The sequence below is a fragment of the Hyperolius riggenbachi genome, chromosome 5, assembly GCF_040937935.1.
Source record: "Hyperolius riggenbachi isolate aHypRig1 chromosome 5, aHypRig1.pri, whole genome shotgun sequence".
NCBI lineage: Eukaryota > Metazoa > Chordata > Amphibia > Anura > Hyperoliidae > Hyperolius > Hyperolius riggenbachi.
Genome location: NC_090650.1, coordinates 106145168 through 106159129, shown reverse-complemented (window position 1 = coordinate 106159129; position 13962 = coordinate 106145168). Strand labels below are relative to the sequence as shown.

The window sequence follows — 13962 nt, the reverse complement described above, 5'->3', positions numbered from 1 at the left end:
AGAATGCGGGGATTGCTACGCAGCTGCAACATATCTTTCATGTATCCAGGGCCTAAATTATTCAGGGATTTAAATGTCAGTAGGCCGATCTTGAATAGGACCCTCCATTCTATAGGTAGCCAGTGAAGGGAGTGCAGGACTGGCGTTATGTGGCAGTGACGGGGTTGGTTGGTTAGCAGTCTGGCAGCAGTATTCTGTATCAGCTGTAGTCGGTACAAGACCTTTTTTGGAAGGCCAGTGTAGAGAGCATTGCAGTAGTCCAGTCGGGATGTGATGAAGGCGTGGACTAAGGTTGGCAGATCTTCTGGGGGTATGAGGTGCTTGATTTTTGCAATGTTCTTCAGGTGAAAATAGGATGATTTCACCACAGCAGAGATTTGAGTTCTGAACTTTAAATCCCAATCACTTAGAACTCCCAGGCTACGCACATGATCAGAGCTGCGCAGATCCGTGCCTCCTATTCCCAGTGGTGAAGACTGCAAGTTAAGTTGTTTTGTTATCATGCTCTGCCCTCCTATCAGAAGGACTTCAGTTTTGTCTGCATTTAGTTTCAGCCAGTTGTCATTCATCCATTGCTGTAGTTCACGTAAGCAGGCGTTTATAGTTAGAGTTGGGTCTGTCACACCAGGCTTGAAGAAAAGATATAGTTGAGTGTCGTCTGCATAGCAGTGGTATGTCAGGCCATGTTTTTGGATTAGTTTTCCCAGCGGTAACATGTAAATCGTGAAAAGCAGGGGAGAGAGGATTGAGCCCTGGGGCACCCCATACCTAAGTGATACAGGGGTGGACAGGAAGGGCCCCATAGACACTTTTTGATGCGAATCCTCGTTTCACCACATCATGGTGGAAACACTGCTTTCTTATACCTCGCTGTTACATCATTACATTAGCTGCACCCATAGAATGTCATGGCCATGCCCATTTTTTGGCGCTACGCGCGCTGCAAACACATCCCCCCCCACCCAGTGTTGAACCCAGTAAAATCTGGTCACTGTAGGTTTGAGGGCCTGATATTTGTCATCTCTTCTGAAGGGGGGGGGGGGGGTCATTTTGTTCAAATTGGCGTGTTGGCACTTTATGAGAGACAAGAGACTTTTGAGTTGAAGTTTGGGCACTCAGCCTCAAAAAGGTTTAGCACCACTGTCCTAGGAGATTCTTGCCTATGAAGCCACCAGCAAGCAAGAACATATTCAGAATAATTTTGACTCTACTTTTTTCCTATTTAGTATTTGAAGTTATTTTAAACAGAAAATAAAAAATGTACCATATTTTTCAGCATATAAGATGCACGGTTTAGAGGGCAAAAATCTGTGAAAAAAAACAGAAACAAAAAGATTTACATGCGCGTGCTAACTGAGGTGTTCGCGCGTTAATGCGCGCACTTTGCCACGTTAGCGGGCGCACGTAAATCTTTACGCGCCTAAACCTTCTTGCGCGTCACATTGCGTGCTAAATACACAGTCGTGCTATGCGTTAGCGCGGCTTTGTGAATCAAGCCCATTGTCTGCATATAAGACGCACCAAATTTATCAAATTGGGGAAAATAGATTATGTTCCATTCTGACCAATCGATGCAAATTAGCTGCTATTAGGTCCAAATGAACAACTTTGTTAATTGAGCAGGATGGAGAATATTAGTTGATCATACTTGAATCGTCTAATGTTCACATCATTTAGAACGGCGCAGAATCAATTTTTGGTTTCAGAGCAGGGAGGCACAACATAGTTCAGATCAATTAGGGAAGGAGAATTGTGTATGTGTTGTATGTGGGTCACTAGTTGATCGAATTTTGATAAACCACACTGTAGTTGATCGCTCAAAAAAGTGGATCGCTTAGATGCTTGATGCAAAAATCGCTAGATAAAGTGGTTTGCAAAAGTATTCGGCCCCCTTGAAGTTTTCCACATTTTGTCATATTACTGCCACAAACATGAATCCATTTTATTGGAATTCCACATGAAAGACCAATACAAAGTGGTGTACACGTGAGTAGTGGAACGAAAATCATACATGATTCCAAACATTTTTTTACAAATAAATAACTGCAAAGTGGGGTGTGCAAAATTATTCAGCCCCCTTTGGTCTGATTTCAGTCAGTTGCCCATAGACATTACCTGATGAGTGCTAATGACTAAACAGAGTGCACCTGTGTGTAATCTAATGTCAGTACAAATACAGCTGCTTTGTGACGACCTCAGAGGTTGTCTAAGAGAATATTGGGAGCAACAACACCATGAAGTCCAAAGAACACACCAGACAGGTCAGGGATAAAGTTATTGAGAAATTTAAAGCAGGCTTAGGCTACAAAAAGATTTCCAAATACTTGAACATCTCACGGAGCACTGTTCAAGCGATTATTCAGAAATGGAAGGAGTATGGCACAACTGTAAACCTACCAAGACAAGGCCGTCCACCTAAACTCACAGTCCGAACAAGGAGAGCGCTGATCAGAAATGCAGTCAAGAGGCCCATGGTGACTCTGGACGAGCTGCAGAGATCTACAGCTCAGGTGGGGGAATCTGTCCATAGGACAACTATTAGTCGTGCACTGCACAAAGTTGGCCTTTATGGAAGAGTGGCAAGAAGAAAGCCATTGTTAACAGAAAAGCATAAGACGTCCCGTTTGCAGTTTGCCACAAGCTATATGGGGGGACACAGCAACATGTGGAAGAAGGTGCTCTGGTCAGATGAGACCAAAATGGAACTTTTTGGCCAAAATGCAAAACGCTATGCGTGGCGGAAAACTAACACTGCACATCACTCTGAGCACACCATCCCCATGGTCAAATATGGTGGTGGCAGCATCATGCTCTGGGGGTGCTTCTCTTCAGCAGGGACAGGGAAGCTGGTCAGAGTTGATGGGAAGATGGATGGAGCCAAATACAGGGCAATCTTGGAAGAAAACCTCTTGGAGTCTGCAAAAGACTTCAGACTGGGGCGGAGGTTCTCCTTCCTGCAGGACACCGACCCTAAACATAAAGCCAGGGCAACAATGGAAGGGTTTAAAACAAAACATATTCATGTGTCAGAATGGCCCAGTCAAAGTCCAGATCTAAATCCAATCGAGAATCTGTGGCAAGATCTGAAAACTGCTGTTCACAAACGCTGTCCATCTAATCTGACTGAGCTGGAGCTGTTTTGCAAAGAAGAATGGGCAAGGATTTCAGTCTCTAGATGTGCAAAGCTGGTAGAGACATACCTTAAAAGACTGGCAGCAGTAATTGCAGCACAAGGTGGTTCTACAAAGTATTGACTCAGGGGGCTGAATAATTACGCATACCCCACTTTGCAGTTTTTTGTTGTTGTTTTTTTTAAATGTTTGGAATCATGTATGATTTCCATTCCACTTCAATAAAATTGATTCTTGTTTGTGGCAGTAACATGAAAAAATGTGGAATACTTCAAGGGGGCCAAATACTTTTGCAAACCACTGTATATGGCTACCTTTAAACCTGAAGAAGTGAGAGGGATATAGATGCTGCCACATTTATTTCCTTTTAAACAATGCAAATGGCCTACTTTTTTTTTTTTTTACAACATTTATTTATAAATGGTTTATTCAGTGTTTACCCCTAATATTTTACCATACCATGAGTTACATGCTTACATTTATCAGTGATTCCAGCATATTTACTTCTGGCAAGGTTAATCACTTGGGCATTTCCCCCCCTCTTTGTACAGGGCCTGGATTTCTACTTTTTAGTGACCTTTGCCAACTTTTAACAAACCCCTACCCCCCCCCCCCCCCCCACACACACACACAATATTGGGCCACCGCCTCCCACACCTGCCGTTAGAAAACCCATTCAGTCCCTACGCATATCAATTTTTCTGGAAGATTCTATCAGAGTAATCAACCAGTGTGGGTTGGTAATGAGGAATAATTCTTCAACACACACTCCGGGGGTGGAGAAAGCTGAGGTGTGGAAGCCTCTGCAGCTGCACAGGTACAATAATGGCTAGGATCAGTTAATCCTACAGGTTGCCTGCATGTGGAGTGATGCAGAGAGTGTAAATATGCCAGTAGATGGGTCTCACATATTAGTGTTGGGGGCAGGGCCGGCCCTAGACTTTTTGCCGCCTGAGGCAAATTTTAAAAAAATTGCCACCGCCGCCCCTTCCCCCCCCCCTCCCCCCCCGAGAGGGGGGGGGGCGCTCTGGGGGGCCGCCGAACTGGAGGGGTAGCTGGCAGGACGGGGGTATTGGGCCAGCGGCGGGGAGGGGGGTCGGACCCCCCCCTCCCTCGCCTGGGTCCCCGTCCTCCGCTCCCTTCCAGCCTAAATAGACGCAGCCGAAGTGTAAGAGGCACGGGCGGGGAAGACACTCACCTCTTCCTAGCGTGCGCTCCACTGACGTCACTTCCTGCAGCGTCCTGCAGGAAGTGATGTCAGTGGAGCGCACGCTGGAGCGAGGAGGAGGTGAGTGTCCTCCCCGCCCGTGCCTCTTACACTTCGGCTGCGTCTATTTAGGCTGGAAGGGAGCGGAGGACGGGGACCCAGGCGAGGGAGGGGGGGGTCCGACCCCCCTCCCCGCCGCTGGCCCAATACCCCCGTCCTGCCAGCTACCCCTCCAGCTCGGCGGGCCGGCTCCCCGCACCCACGGACGGGCGGGTGCCGCACTGCCGCCCCTGGAAATTTACCGCCTGAGGCAAAAGTTTCACCCCGCCTCATGAGCGGGCCGGCCCTGGTTGGGAGGGGGGGGAATGCTGCTGGGAGAAGGGCTGTGTAATGCCTATGGAGTTGCCAAGAGAGTGGCAGATCTGGGATGACTCCATTAAGTTTGTGGTTTCTCCTGGCCCAGCCTTGACACTGCCTGAAAAAGCCAGGCCTCCTCCTCCAGCAACCTAGTGACCATGCCCACCAGGAAGCCGCTAATCCTTGCCAGTGCACAAGCAATCAGCACCCCCTTCACCAACACACTTAGAATTCCCCCATACAGTTCGCATATTAGGCTGTCTACCTTGGAACGCTGTCTGGACCTCTCTGCTTTTCCTTCCCATCCAGCCCCGATCAAAGTACCGCTCTCCTTGTCCTCTACAGTGACTAATGTAATATGCTCTGAGCCAGGCATCCCTTCTCTCCTCTACAGCCACTGCTGCCATGTGTCGCCGTACACCAAGTGTGACATGTGCGGCTTAACACACAACAGCCAGCAGCACAGTGCCATGCCTTGCAATCATCTCTGTGCTGCTGCAGCTGCAGTCTGTCCTGCACTGTGAGAAGTCACACTGACATAACAGACAGATCAGATGCAGAGTGGAGCCGGAGCAGAGCCAGACATAACTATCAGATACAGTGTCACATGCATGAGGTATAATTCAGTTGGGCACTCACCCGACTGCTGATAATGTGTCAGCGTACTACCTGCTCCTTGCGATTTGGCACCCTAAGCCACGGCCTTTGTGGCCTTGCCGGAAATCCGGCCATGTCTGTGTATTGAGGAGAAGCATCAGTTGATCACCCAGAGTGCTCTGGGACAGATTTAGAAGGGCAGACACAACAAAAATTGGTGCTAACGTAGAGCAGTTGTACAGAACTCAGGTTACAGCTTTTAAATGAAACCAGGATCACTTTGGGCTACCAATTCACTTTTTCCTCTAATGTCTTTAAAGAGAAACTTAAGTGAGAGTGACATGGGGGCTGCCATATCTATTTATGTTTAAACAATACTAGTTGCCTGGCATCCTTCTGATCTCATTGGCTGCAGTAGCGTCTGATATTCTCAGATTTTTTTCAGAGACATCTGATTGCTCAGGTTCTAATGGCTAAAAGTATCAGAGGCATAGGATTGAGCAGGACTGCCAGGCAATTTGTATGGTTTAAAAGTAAATGAATATGGCTGCCTCTTAAACCTGTCACGATAAATGAGCTTCCACTTCTGTGTGAACACTCCATTACTAACCTCAAACTGAACTGAGTATATATTCTTTTACCAAATTCTTTAGGTAGAACCTTGTACTACAACAATGTGGGAAGACTGTGCAATTTTGTCAAATCAGTCTGTATAATGTATTATCGTCTTGAGACAGTGTTTGCCTGTCCCTCACAGCATCAAGCAAAATCTGCATATTTCCTTTTTGTCATAAAAGATATTTCAAGGAGCTGTAGGTTACATAGTGAATAAGGCAATGAATATTATTTACTTATTTGATTATATCCTTACATCGATTATAGTATCATATCTGACAGCTCGGGTTCAGTGATATTGCTGCTGGAGTTCCCAGGAGTCTTTTTTAGTCAATGTGTGAAATTCAATTTTAAATCCCTTGATAATTAAAACATAAAAGTACTGGGTCATGTAGGAAACCACTTTACACGCTTTAATTCCCACAAATAAGATTGTAGAAGCATTAACTGTTGAGTAGACTTCTCTAGCAGACAGCATCAGAAATCGGTACTGCTAGTTTCATCCTTAAAAGAGTTCATGTGAAAGGACAAAAGAATCCTGGATTCAAGACTGCTTATAACAAGATAATCTTGGATTTGTAACTCATTATAAACCTTAACTGCCTCATTATACAGTAGAGTTCCAGTTATCTGGTACTCAACTAACCAGCAGCATCAACCACCAACCAGCACAAGTTGCCGGCAGTACTCACAGTAGTGAAAGACAACTTCTAGGCTGTTTGTGGGCTCTGCTGTGCTTAAAGATTGGCTTCCACAGCTCCCCCAAGGCTAATTTACTTTCAATTACTGTATTTTAACATTTAATACAGTGGTATGTACATAGTATGGGATATAGTACTCTAATAGCTAGGCCTATTTTTAACATTGAGTTAGAAGCAACCAAAAAGCACACTCATCTGGCAACAGCCGATCCCCGTAGATGCGGATATCAGAGACTCTACTGTATTTATTTCCACAGCTCCACCAAAGGTTAATACTTTACAATATTTTATTCTAAAAATGTAATACAGAGTTCATGGTATGTATATAGAGTGGAGTATAGTACTGTATTAGCTGGCCCTATTTTGAACACGGAGTCTCAAGCAACCAGAAAGCACACTTATCTGGCTTCATTGATGAATAGCTCAGCACTGATGTTTTTGCCTCAGGTCTTCATTTAAGATTTCTTTGGCTATCGGTTGGTGAAAGAGTGAAAGTCTGGTATGATTTTAATTTTATCAAAGTTAGAGGTTTTTGACAACCTTTAAAATCCCTCCAGAATCTGCACACACCAGTTTACATTCATTTGATCCGTATCTGCTACTGAGATGGTGGAGTGGGGTAGATCTATAAGGAACCATATATTTAATGCGGAGAGGAAAGGGACAGTGGACAGAGGTACATGGATCCAGCATGAGCACACCTATTTGCTTAGCTTAGGTAGCTTTGCCTTATGCTGGGTACACACATTATGATTTTCCGTACGATAGATGCATCTGATTGATAAATTCCCTCATGTCCGATATTACTCCTGATCGATTCTGCGCTCGATTTCTCATAAAAATGAATGGAAAAAGATAATAAAAACGAGAAAAGATAAGTGAATCGAGCGGGAAAAACGATCGGCTGGGAAAATCGTACGGAAAATCGTAACGTGTGTACCCACCATAAGGTCCTTTTAAACTTTTGTATGGGGATTAACCCTCCTGAGTAGCATTCTATGAAAACCCATGAAAAAAATATTAAGGGCCCGTTCACACTGCACGCGTTTCCAGCCGCGTTTTGGAAACGCGTGCAGGTGGCCGACACGCACGACATCAGACATTGCATAGAGTGCAATGTCTGATGTTCAAACTGCATGCGTTCCGGACCTGTGCGGTCTGGGAACGCATGCTGCACGCAGATTTTGCTAAAACGCGTGGCTGTCCCATTCACTTTTCAGTGATGGGATCAGCCACGCAACGCACACAAACGCGGATGGTCATGCGTTCGTACGCGTTGCGGTCCGCACGCGTTCCGCACGCATGGCCATCCGCATTTGTGATCTGAACGGGCCCTAAAGGTTTTCAATGTGACCTAAGCATCCCATTTAATTTAGAGGTCAACAAATTTTAAATTAAATATATTGCAATTTCAAGAAAGTTTTTGAAATTCTGAAAGGCTGTAACTTAAAAACCACTAAAATACAGAGCTAAACACACGAGCACATTTAGCTATGGAACCAAATGTCATAAATATCAAGATCTTAGCATGTAAATCTGGAAAAGTGTGGTGCGTTCCTGTGGAAGAAGGAGTCTGAGACCTTCTCCCCGACAGGTGCAGATCACTGTTTTTGACCAAGGACCGTGTCGCCACTACTTAGTTCCAGCAGTCCTAGGTCTGACAGAGTAATATTAGACAGCAACAGCATTCACATTGTTCTGTATGTACTAGTTACCTTAAAAAGATGGAAGAACCAGAATATTTTAGCATAACAAGGAGAGCTTAGTAGCCCTGTCATCCTGTAATTAACTCCTTTTCCCCAGAATTCCCATTCACTTTCTCCCAGGCAAACACAGGTACTCTGCTGTAAGCTGTGGCTGATACAGGAACAGATAGTGATAGAAATCTCCTCCAATAGATAATAGAGAGCAATAAAAATATGGACGGGGCTCTCTCGTCTTAATTTTTTTTATCTCAACTTTGTTTGACGATATGGTTATATGGGATTTTTAGCACTTCAAAGTAACCATTTTACCTTTTGCTAATTCATAGTCTAGACAAACTATTCACATTACAGTGAGGATTATGAAAAATATCTAGTGTTTGCACAACTTTAGTGGCCTACTTATAAAGGGGTGAAAAGACTGTTCATCAGAAAGAAAAATGCCAAAACGCTACTGAACAATCAACATTTCCCCAGTGGAACATTTGTAAGAGTTAGGATAAAATAATTTTTACAGGGGCCAGCACTTCTAAAAATTCAAATATTTATCACAACTTTTATACCAGACGTCATGTTTTGTAAAGAGGTTTTCAACACCTTGTTTGTCGCTTATGCCATTTGCTGGCAGTTTTTGAAATCATGATACACAAGAGATACAAAGTGAGGCTTGGTTTTTAACTTTTCAAACAACAATTGTGGGAAGAACAGCATGTAGGCGACTAATTGCTCAACATTTTTTTTTGTTGTCTTTACTAATGGAAATGAACAAGGCTTTTATTTACCACTTTTGAGTACTTTGCCAGCCTAGATCTACAGGGAAAAAAAAACTTGGTCTTGTTCTCACAGATGGAAGCTATACAAATGGCAATCAGGGAAGAATTTGGCCCATATGCAGTGACCTTTTTCTCCTGAGTTTCTTCTAAGTGATACACCTAATCAATAAAATGCCTTTTAAACCACGTACAAAATAGGAAAATATTAAAAATTATTTTTATAATATTTGTCCACCTATTTCTTGGTGATTTCAATAGCAAAATGCTGAAAAGTTATTTTAAACAGAAGATGAAAAATTATCTCCTAGGAGAAAACTCAGGAGAAAAAGTTGTTTGCGTATAGGCACTTTTCTCAATTTATCACCCTTTAAAAATAGGCCCCCAAAGTCCATAATTTATGCATTTAACCAATTTAACTTCCTAATTTACAGCATTTATTAATAGAATTCCAATTTACAATCAGGAAAACAAACACGGCAATAAAATTACCTGCATGTTTTCTCGAAGATCTGTTGCATCCCTTATAGGCTGAATGGCATTCTTGAAAACTTCGTCAATAGTCTTTATAAGTAAGGTCCTCATTGATGCATAATCTCTTGATTTCTTAGCTTTCCTTACAGATAGTCCTCGTTTATGTGGCTTTCCTCCACCTCTGCGGTTTGTAATTGCCACATGAACAAATAATGATGCATGAGGCAAAATATCTCCAGTTAAGGATTGCAAAGGAACATGCCTGTAGCCAGGTTGGAGGCATTCAAACGGGATAGTGTACTGGCCAATAAACTCATCACCGATGTAATCATCATCTAGCACCACAAATCGCACCATTGTTAGCTCTGGAAGATTAACTTGAAATTCAAAGCTTTCATCAAAAATGGGATTGTCTCCATTTTGATGGACTGTTTTTGTTCTCTGCTCAGCACAATCAGCAGGAATTCCATGTATCTCAACATAAACATAAGGATCGACAACATCTCCTTTGGCTCCAGATCCTTTGGGTTTAGGAAAATTTTGCCCACTAATAATTTTAATGTGAAGAAGCTGGGGAGAAACTCCAGGCACAGAATCTTTAGTGTTGGCACTAAAGAAGGAAATCTGCTCACGCATGATGCCAGGTCTGAGCACAAACCCACAATTTCCATTCTGACGAAACCAGCCAATGTTTAGATCCATCATTAGTCCAGGTGTTTGGAAATTCATTGCAACTATTTGGCAACCACATTTCCAAAAGTCTTGAGGATTCATGTTGCTTGAGTCTATCCTCATCGGACTAGGGAAAATCCGAGAGAGGAATTTTTTGTTAAAGTTGACAAAATCACCAGGGTTTTCATTTGCATATTTGCCAGCTGCCACTTCATTGAAGGAACAGACTTCCCAGTATTTCTGGTTTTGAAAAGATGTTTGAAAGTCAGTAAACTGTACTGATTTACAAATGCTGACAAGGTCTGAAAGCTCTTTGCAAAGCTGAATTCTCTTGATGGGGACAATGTTTTGTTGATCTTCCCCTTCTTTGTTCACCCGCTGAGACATCTCAAGACCTTCATCCTCATCTGTAACATCACCCTCAAATCCTGAGCAATCAGGGGGTAGTTGTTTGCCCTTTATTAGAATTTTGCCTTTTAACTGCTCTGGGGATGGCAGATAGCACTCTTCAGCGCTGGGACTAGTGGTGTATAGTTTATCTCCCAGGATCTTTTTCATGTGCTGAACCATAACTTTTTGTTGCTTGATAGAACAATGGTTTTCTAAACAAAGAATCAGTGGGAAGTCAGATGCATGGAAGACATATTTATTAATGATGTCAATGACGCTACGAAAGACAATCTGTGTTGTCATTGTATGGCCAGTATAAATGACAGGTTCATTATCGGGGCCATCCCAAACATCCAACTCGACACTTCTGCAACCCATTTTAAGAGCACGAATATAACCAGTAATATCAGAGGGGCCTCTAAACTGATCTTCTATTAAGTAAGTATTATGTGAAGAATTTATATAGTAATGAGACAAAGGCTGAGTCATGTCCTGGCACACCTTTTTGTGTTCTGGGTCAAAAATACTACAATCTGGAGATGTAAGGTAATTTGTAAATCCATCCAAAGAAAGGCATCCTTTCTCCTGGCCTTTAGACGGTTCATACCTCTTGATTATGTCAAGGCTAATGTCCTCCGTAACCTGGGCAATACCTTGCTCAGCCTCCAAAAACATCATGAGGTCTTTTGTATCCATGTATTCTTTATTGCTTGAAAACTGAACTAGCAAAAAGTAGATTTCAGGCCTTGTGCACAATTCATGAAAGACTTCAATAAATTCATCTTGTGTCACATCACTGTTAGTTTTCTCCTTGGTTTTCTGCAATTCCTTAAACTTTAACTCAATTTTGTTGTTTTTAAGACCTGGGTTTAGCTTTTTAATAAATTGCACTGCTTTACATATAGCTATTTGTCCAACGTTTTCTTCATCCACTTCCCTGAACATTTGCGTTAGCCAAGACATCCGCATGTTGTCCTGGAAACTTTCAATCATGTCAAGTGTATGCTTTCCATATGAAATTAAATAACGTAAACCTGTAACCCAAATATTGGCAATGTCGGCAGAGTTTGCAACAAGGTCTAAGGATTCATAATTGTCCCCATAAATTATAGAGAAAGCACAGTCTTCAGAAATCTGATCATAAATTCCATTGCTACGAAATATATCAGTATTTTTTCCAGTTCGAACTTCCTTTACAGATTTGATGTCTATTTTGGCTTTCTCCGAATCTTTCTTTGAAGGCTCCCACCTCAAGGACTGCATGTCTGCATCCAGAAGAAAGTACCTGTGATAGATTCTAGAGTTCGATCTGACCTTTTTCAGTTCAGAACCTTCAACCATTGCATTGATACAGTCACTAGCGCTGCTGATCTTCTTTTCAGCTGGCATGCTGCTAAACGATACAGTCTTCTTCCTCTCCCGTTTTTGCTTGGTGCCATCCTATAAATCAAAAAGAAATGAATTTTAGATCAAAAATATTTTTAGTTCTGATTTTGACAATCAACAAAGTGGTCATGCTAAATTGCTTGCAAACTGACATTTTATCTATTGCACATTTAAATCAACTCAGCAATGCGTAAACTACTCCTAAAGCAAGATGCTATGAAGGATGTCTTTGTAGACATTTTTTTTAGAGGAAGAAATGCTGCTTTTTTCTGGTTGTTAAGCTGATCTTCAGTTTACTAATCGTGAACGACTACGAAGGTGCTGTGACAAGGAGAATCCATAACAACATTTTTAAGCACAGCAAGACTGACAAGTGGAAGCAGGCCCATCCACTTGTATTGGCTGTGCGAATCCGCATGCGGACAACGCATGCGGATTCGCGATAGTGGAAACGGGCCCTAAAGGTCATTATGCTGTTGTGTATCTTTTAGAGCAGAGAGGAAGTTCTGAGTTCAGGTCCACTTTAACCCTTCCAAGTAAAAATCACATGACCCTAACTTCACAGCCTACTTGCTTGCTTCAGATGAATGACTCAAACTTTTAAATGCTAGAGTCAGGCAGAGAAAAAGAGAGAATACCAAGATCCCAATATAGTGTAGTATGTACTGGTAATGTATAATTGGAAGAGTAATAATATTCATTTATTAATCACAAACCAGGGTTACCAATTAGGCAACCACTGTCAAAGCAGGTGGGGAGATCGTCCTGATCCCACTCAGGATTAAAAAGTCGCTCTCTGTAGTAAAAGAAGAAAGGGTACAACCCTCCACCAAGGGTGGACTTGATGTAGATAATAGGATTACAGAGGCTCTAACAGGATAAAAAACACTAAAAGAACACAGAGGCGCTCAGCGTTGGCGATACTGGCAGATGCGGTTTACTCCTATCTGTTATTGCCTGATGAAGCGGGTTTGTACCCCGTAAAACGCGTTGCACTTTATTTGGAGTATCCAATAAAATTGTTTTGACTGAAAATCCACAGTCATATGTTCTGCTTGGAGGGGGTAAGTCCACCACTACCTCCTCTATTACCAAGATGGGTTTTTAAGTTTTAGTGTTTTTTATCCTGTTGGCACCTCTGTAATACTATTATCTACAATTGTCAGCCAACTAGTGTTAAAAAAAGAAAAATAGATAAAGAAAGCATCCTTAATTTTCCTCTTATTTTAATCCTAACAGCAATTAAGGGAGTAGCAGTAGAGTATTGTACCATGTTAGCCATCAGTAAAAGCAAGAAGTTTTAAATACTATTGATTGGCTAACTTAGAAGAAAAAAACGAAGCTTCCGGCTAATAAGCCTTGCTCAGTTCAATTCCTGCATGCTGACAAGATGTTAAAACTTATATACACTGCACATTACAAGGATATACACATATTGTTTTGCAAACATAAATCAAAGGCATTCAGATGTCTTAATTTCAATTATAAATCTATGTATTTGCACAATTGTGTGGGTTTATTAAAGACACTCAGTGTTCCGCCCACATCCCTAAAACATACTGTGAAAATAATTGCAACCCTAAAATCTAGACTTTAGTAGTGATAACAGCCTACGACTATGGTTGGGACATTTGATTGAGAGCTTTCCTTTTACAAAATATACTGTATTTTCTACCTATATTTTGATACTGAGTGAACATAGATTCAACAGGTCCATACTTTTGTGTGATCAATCTGGCAGTCCCAGCAGGAGCACAGAGGGGCCACCAGGAGCAGCAGTGCGTGATCAAGGTCTCCAGGTCACACTGATATCTAGAGTAGGGATGGTCAATGAGATGCAAATAATTTAGAGTTGATGCAGCATTATGCAAATGTTGCATGCAAATTTCGGCATCTTAAAAATGAACCAATCAAATCCTCCCGAGGTAAAATTTGATTGGTCCATTTTCAAGGAGCCTA

General features: G+C 42.3%; 1 protein-coding gene across 1 annotated transcript in view; it reads right to left on the bottom strand.

Annotated features, from left to right (window-relative positions):
* The window catches only part of PLCL2 (phospholipase C like 2), a 295004-nt gene that overhangs the window by 114937 nt on the left and 166105 nt on the right, over window positions 1–13962 (bottom strand). Inside the window, exon 3 of the mRNA XM_068236101.1 lies at window positions 9574–12057. Within this exon, the coding sequence (XP_068092202.1) occupies window positions 9574–12057 (2484 nt within the window). The remainder of the gene's footprint in view (window positions 1–9573; window positions 12058–13962) is intronic.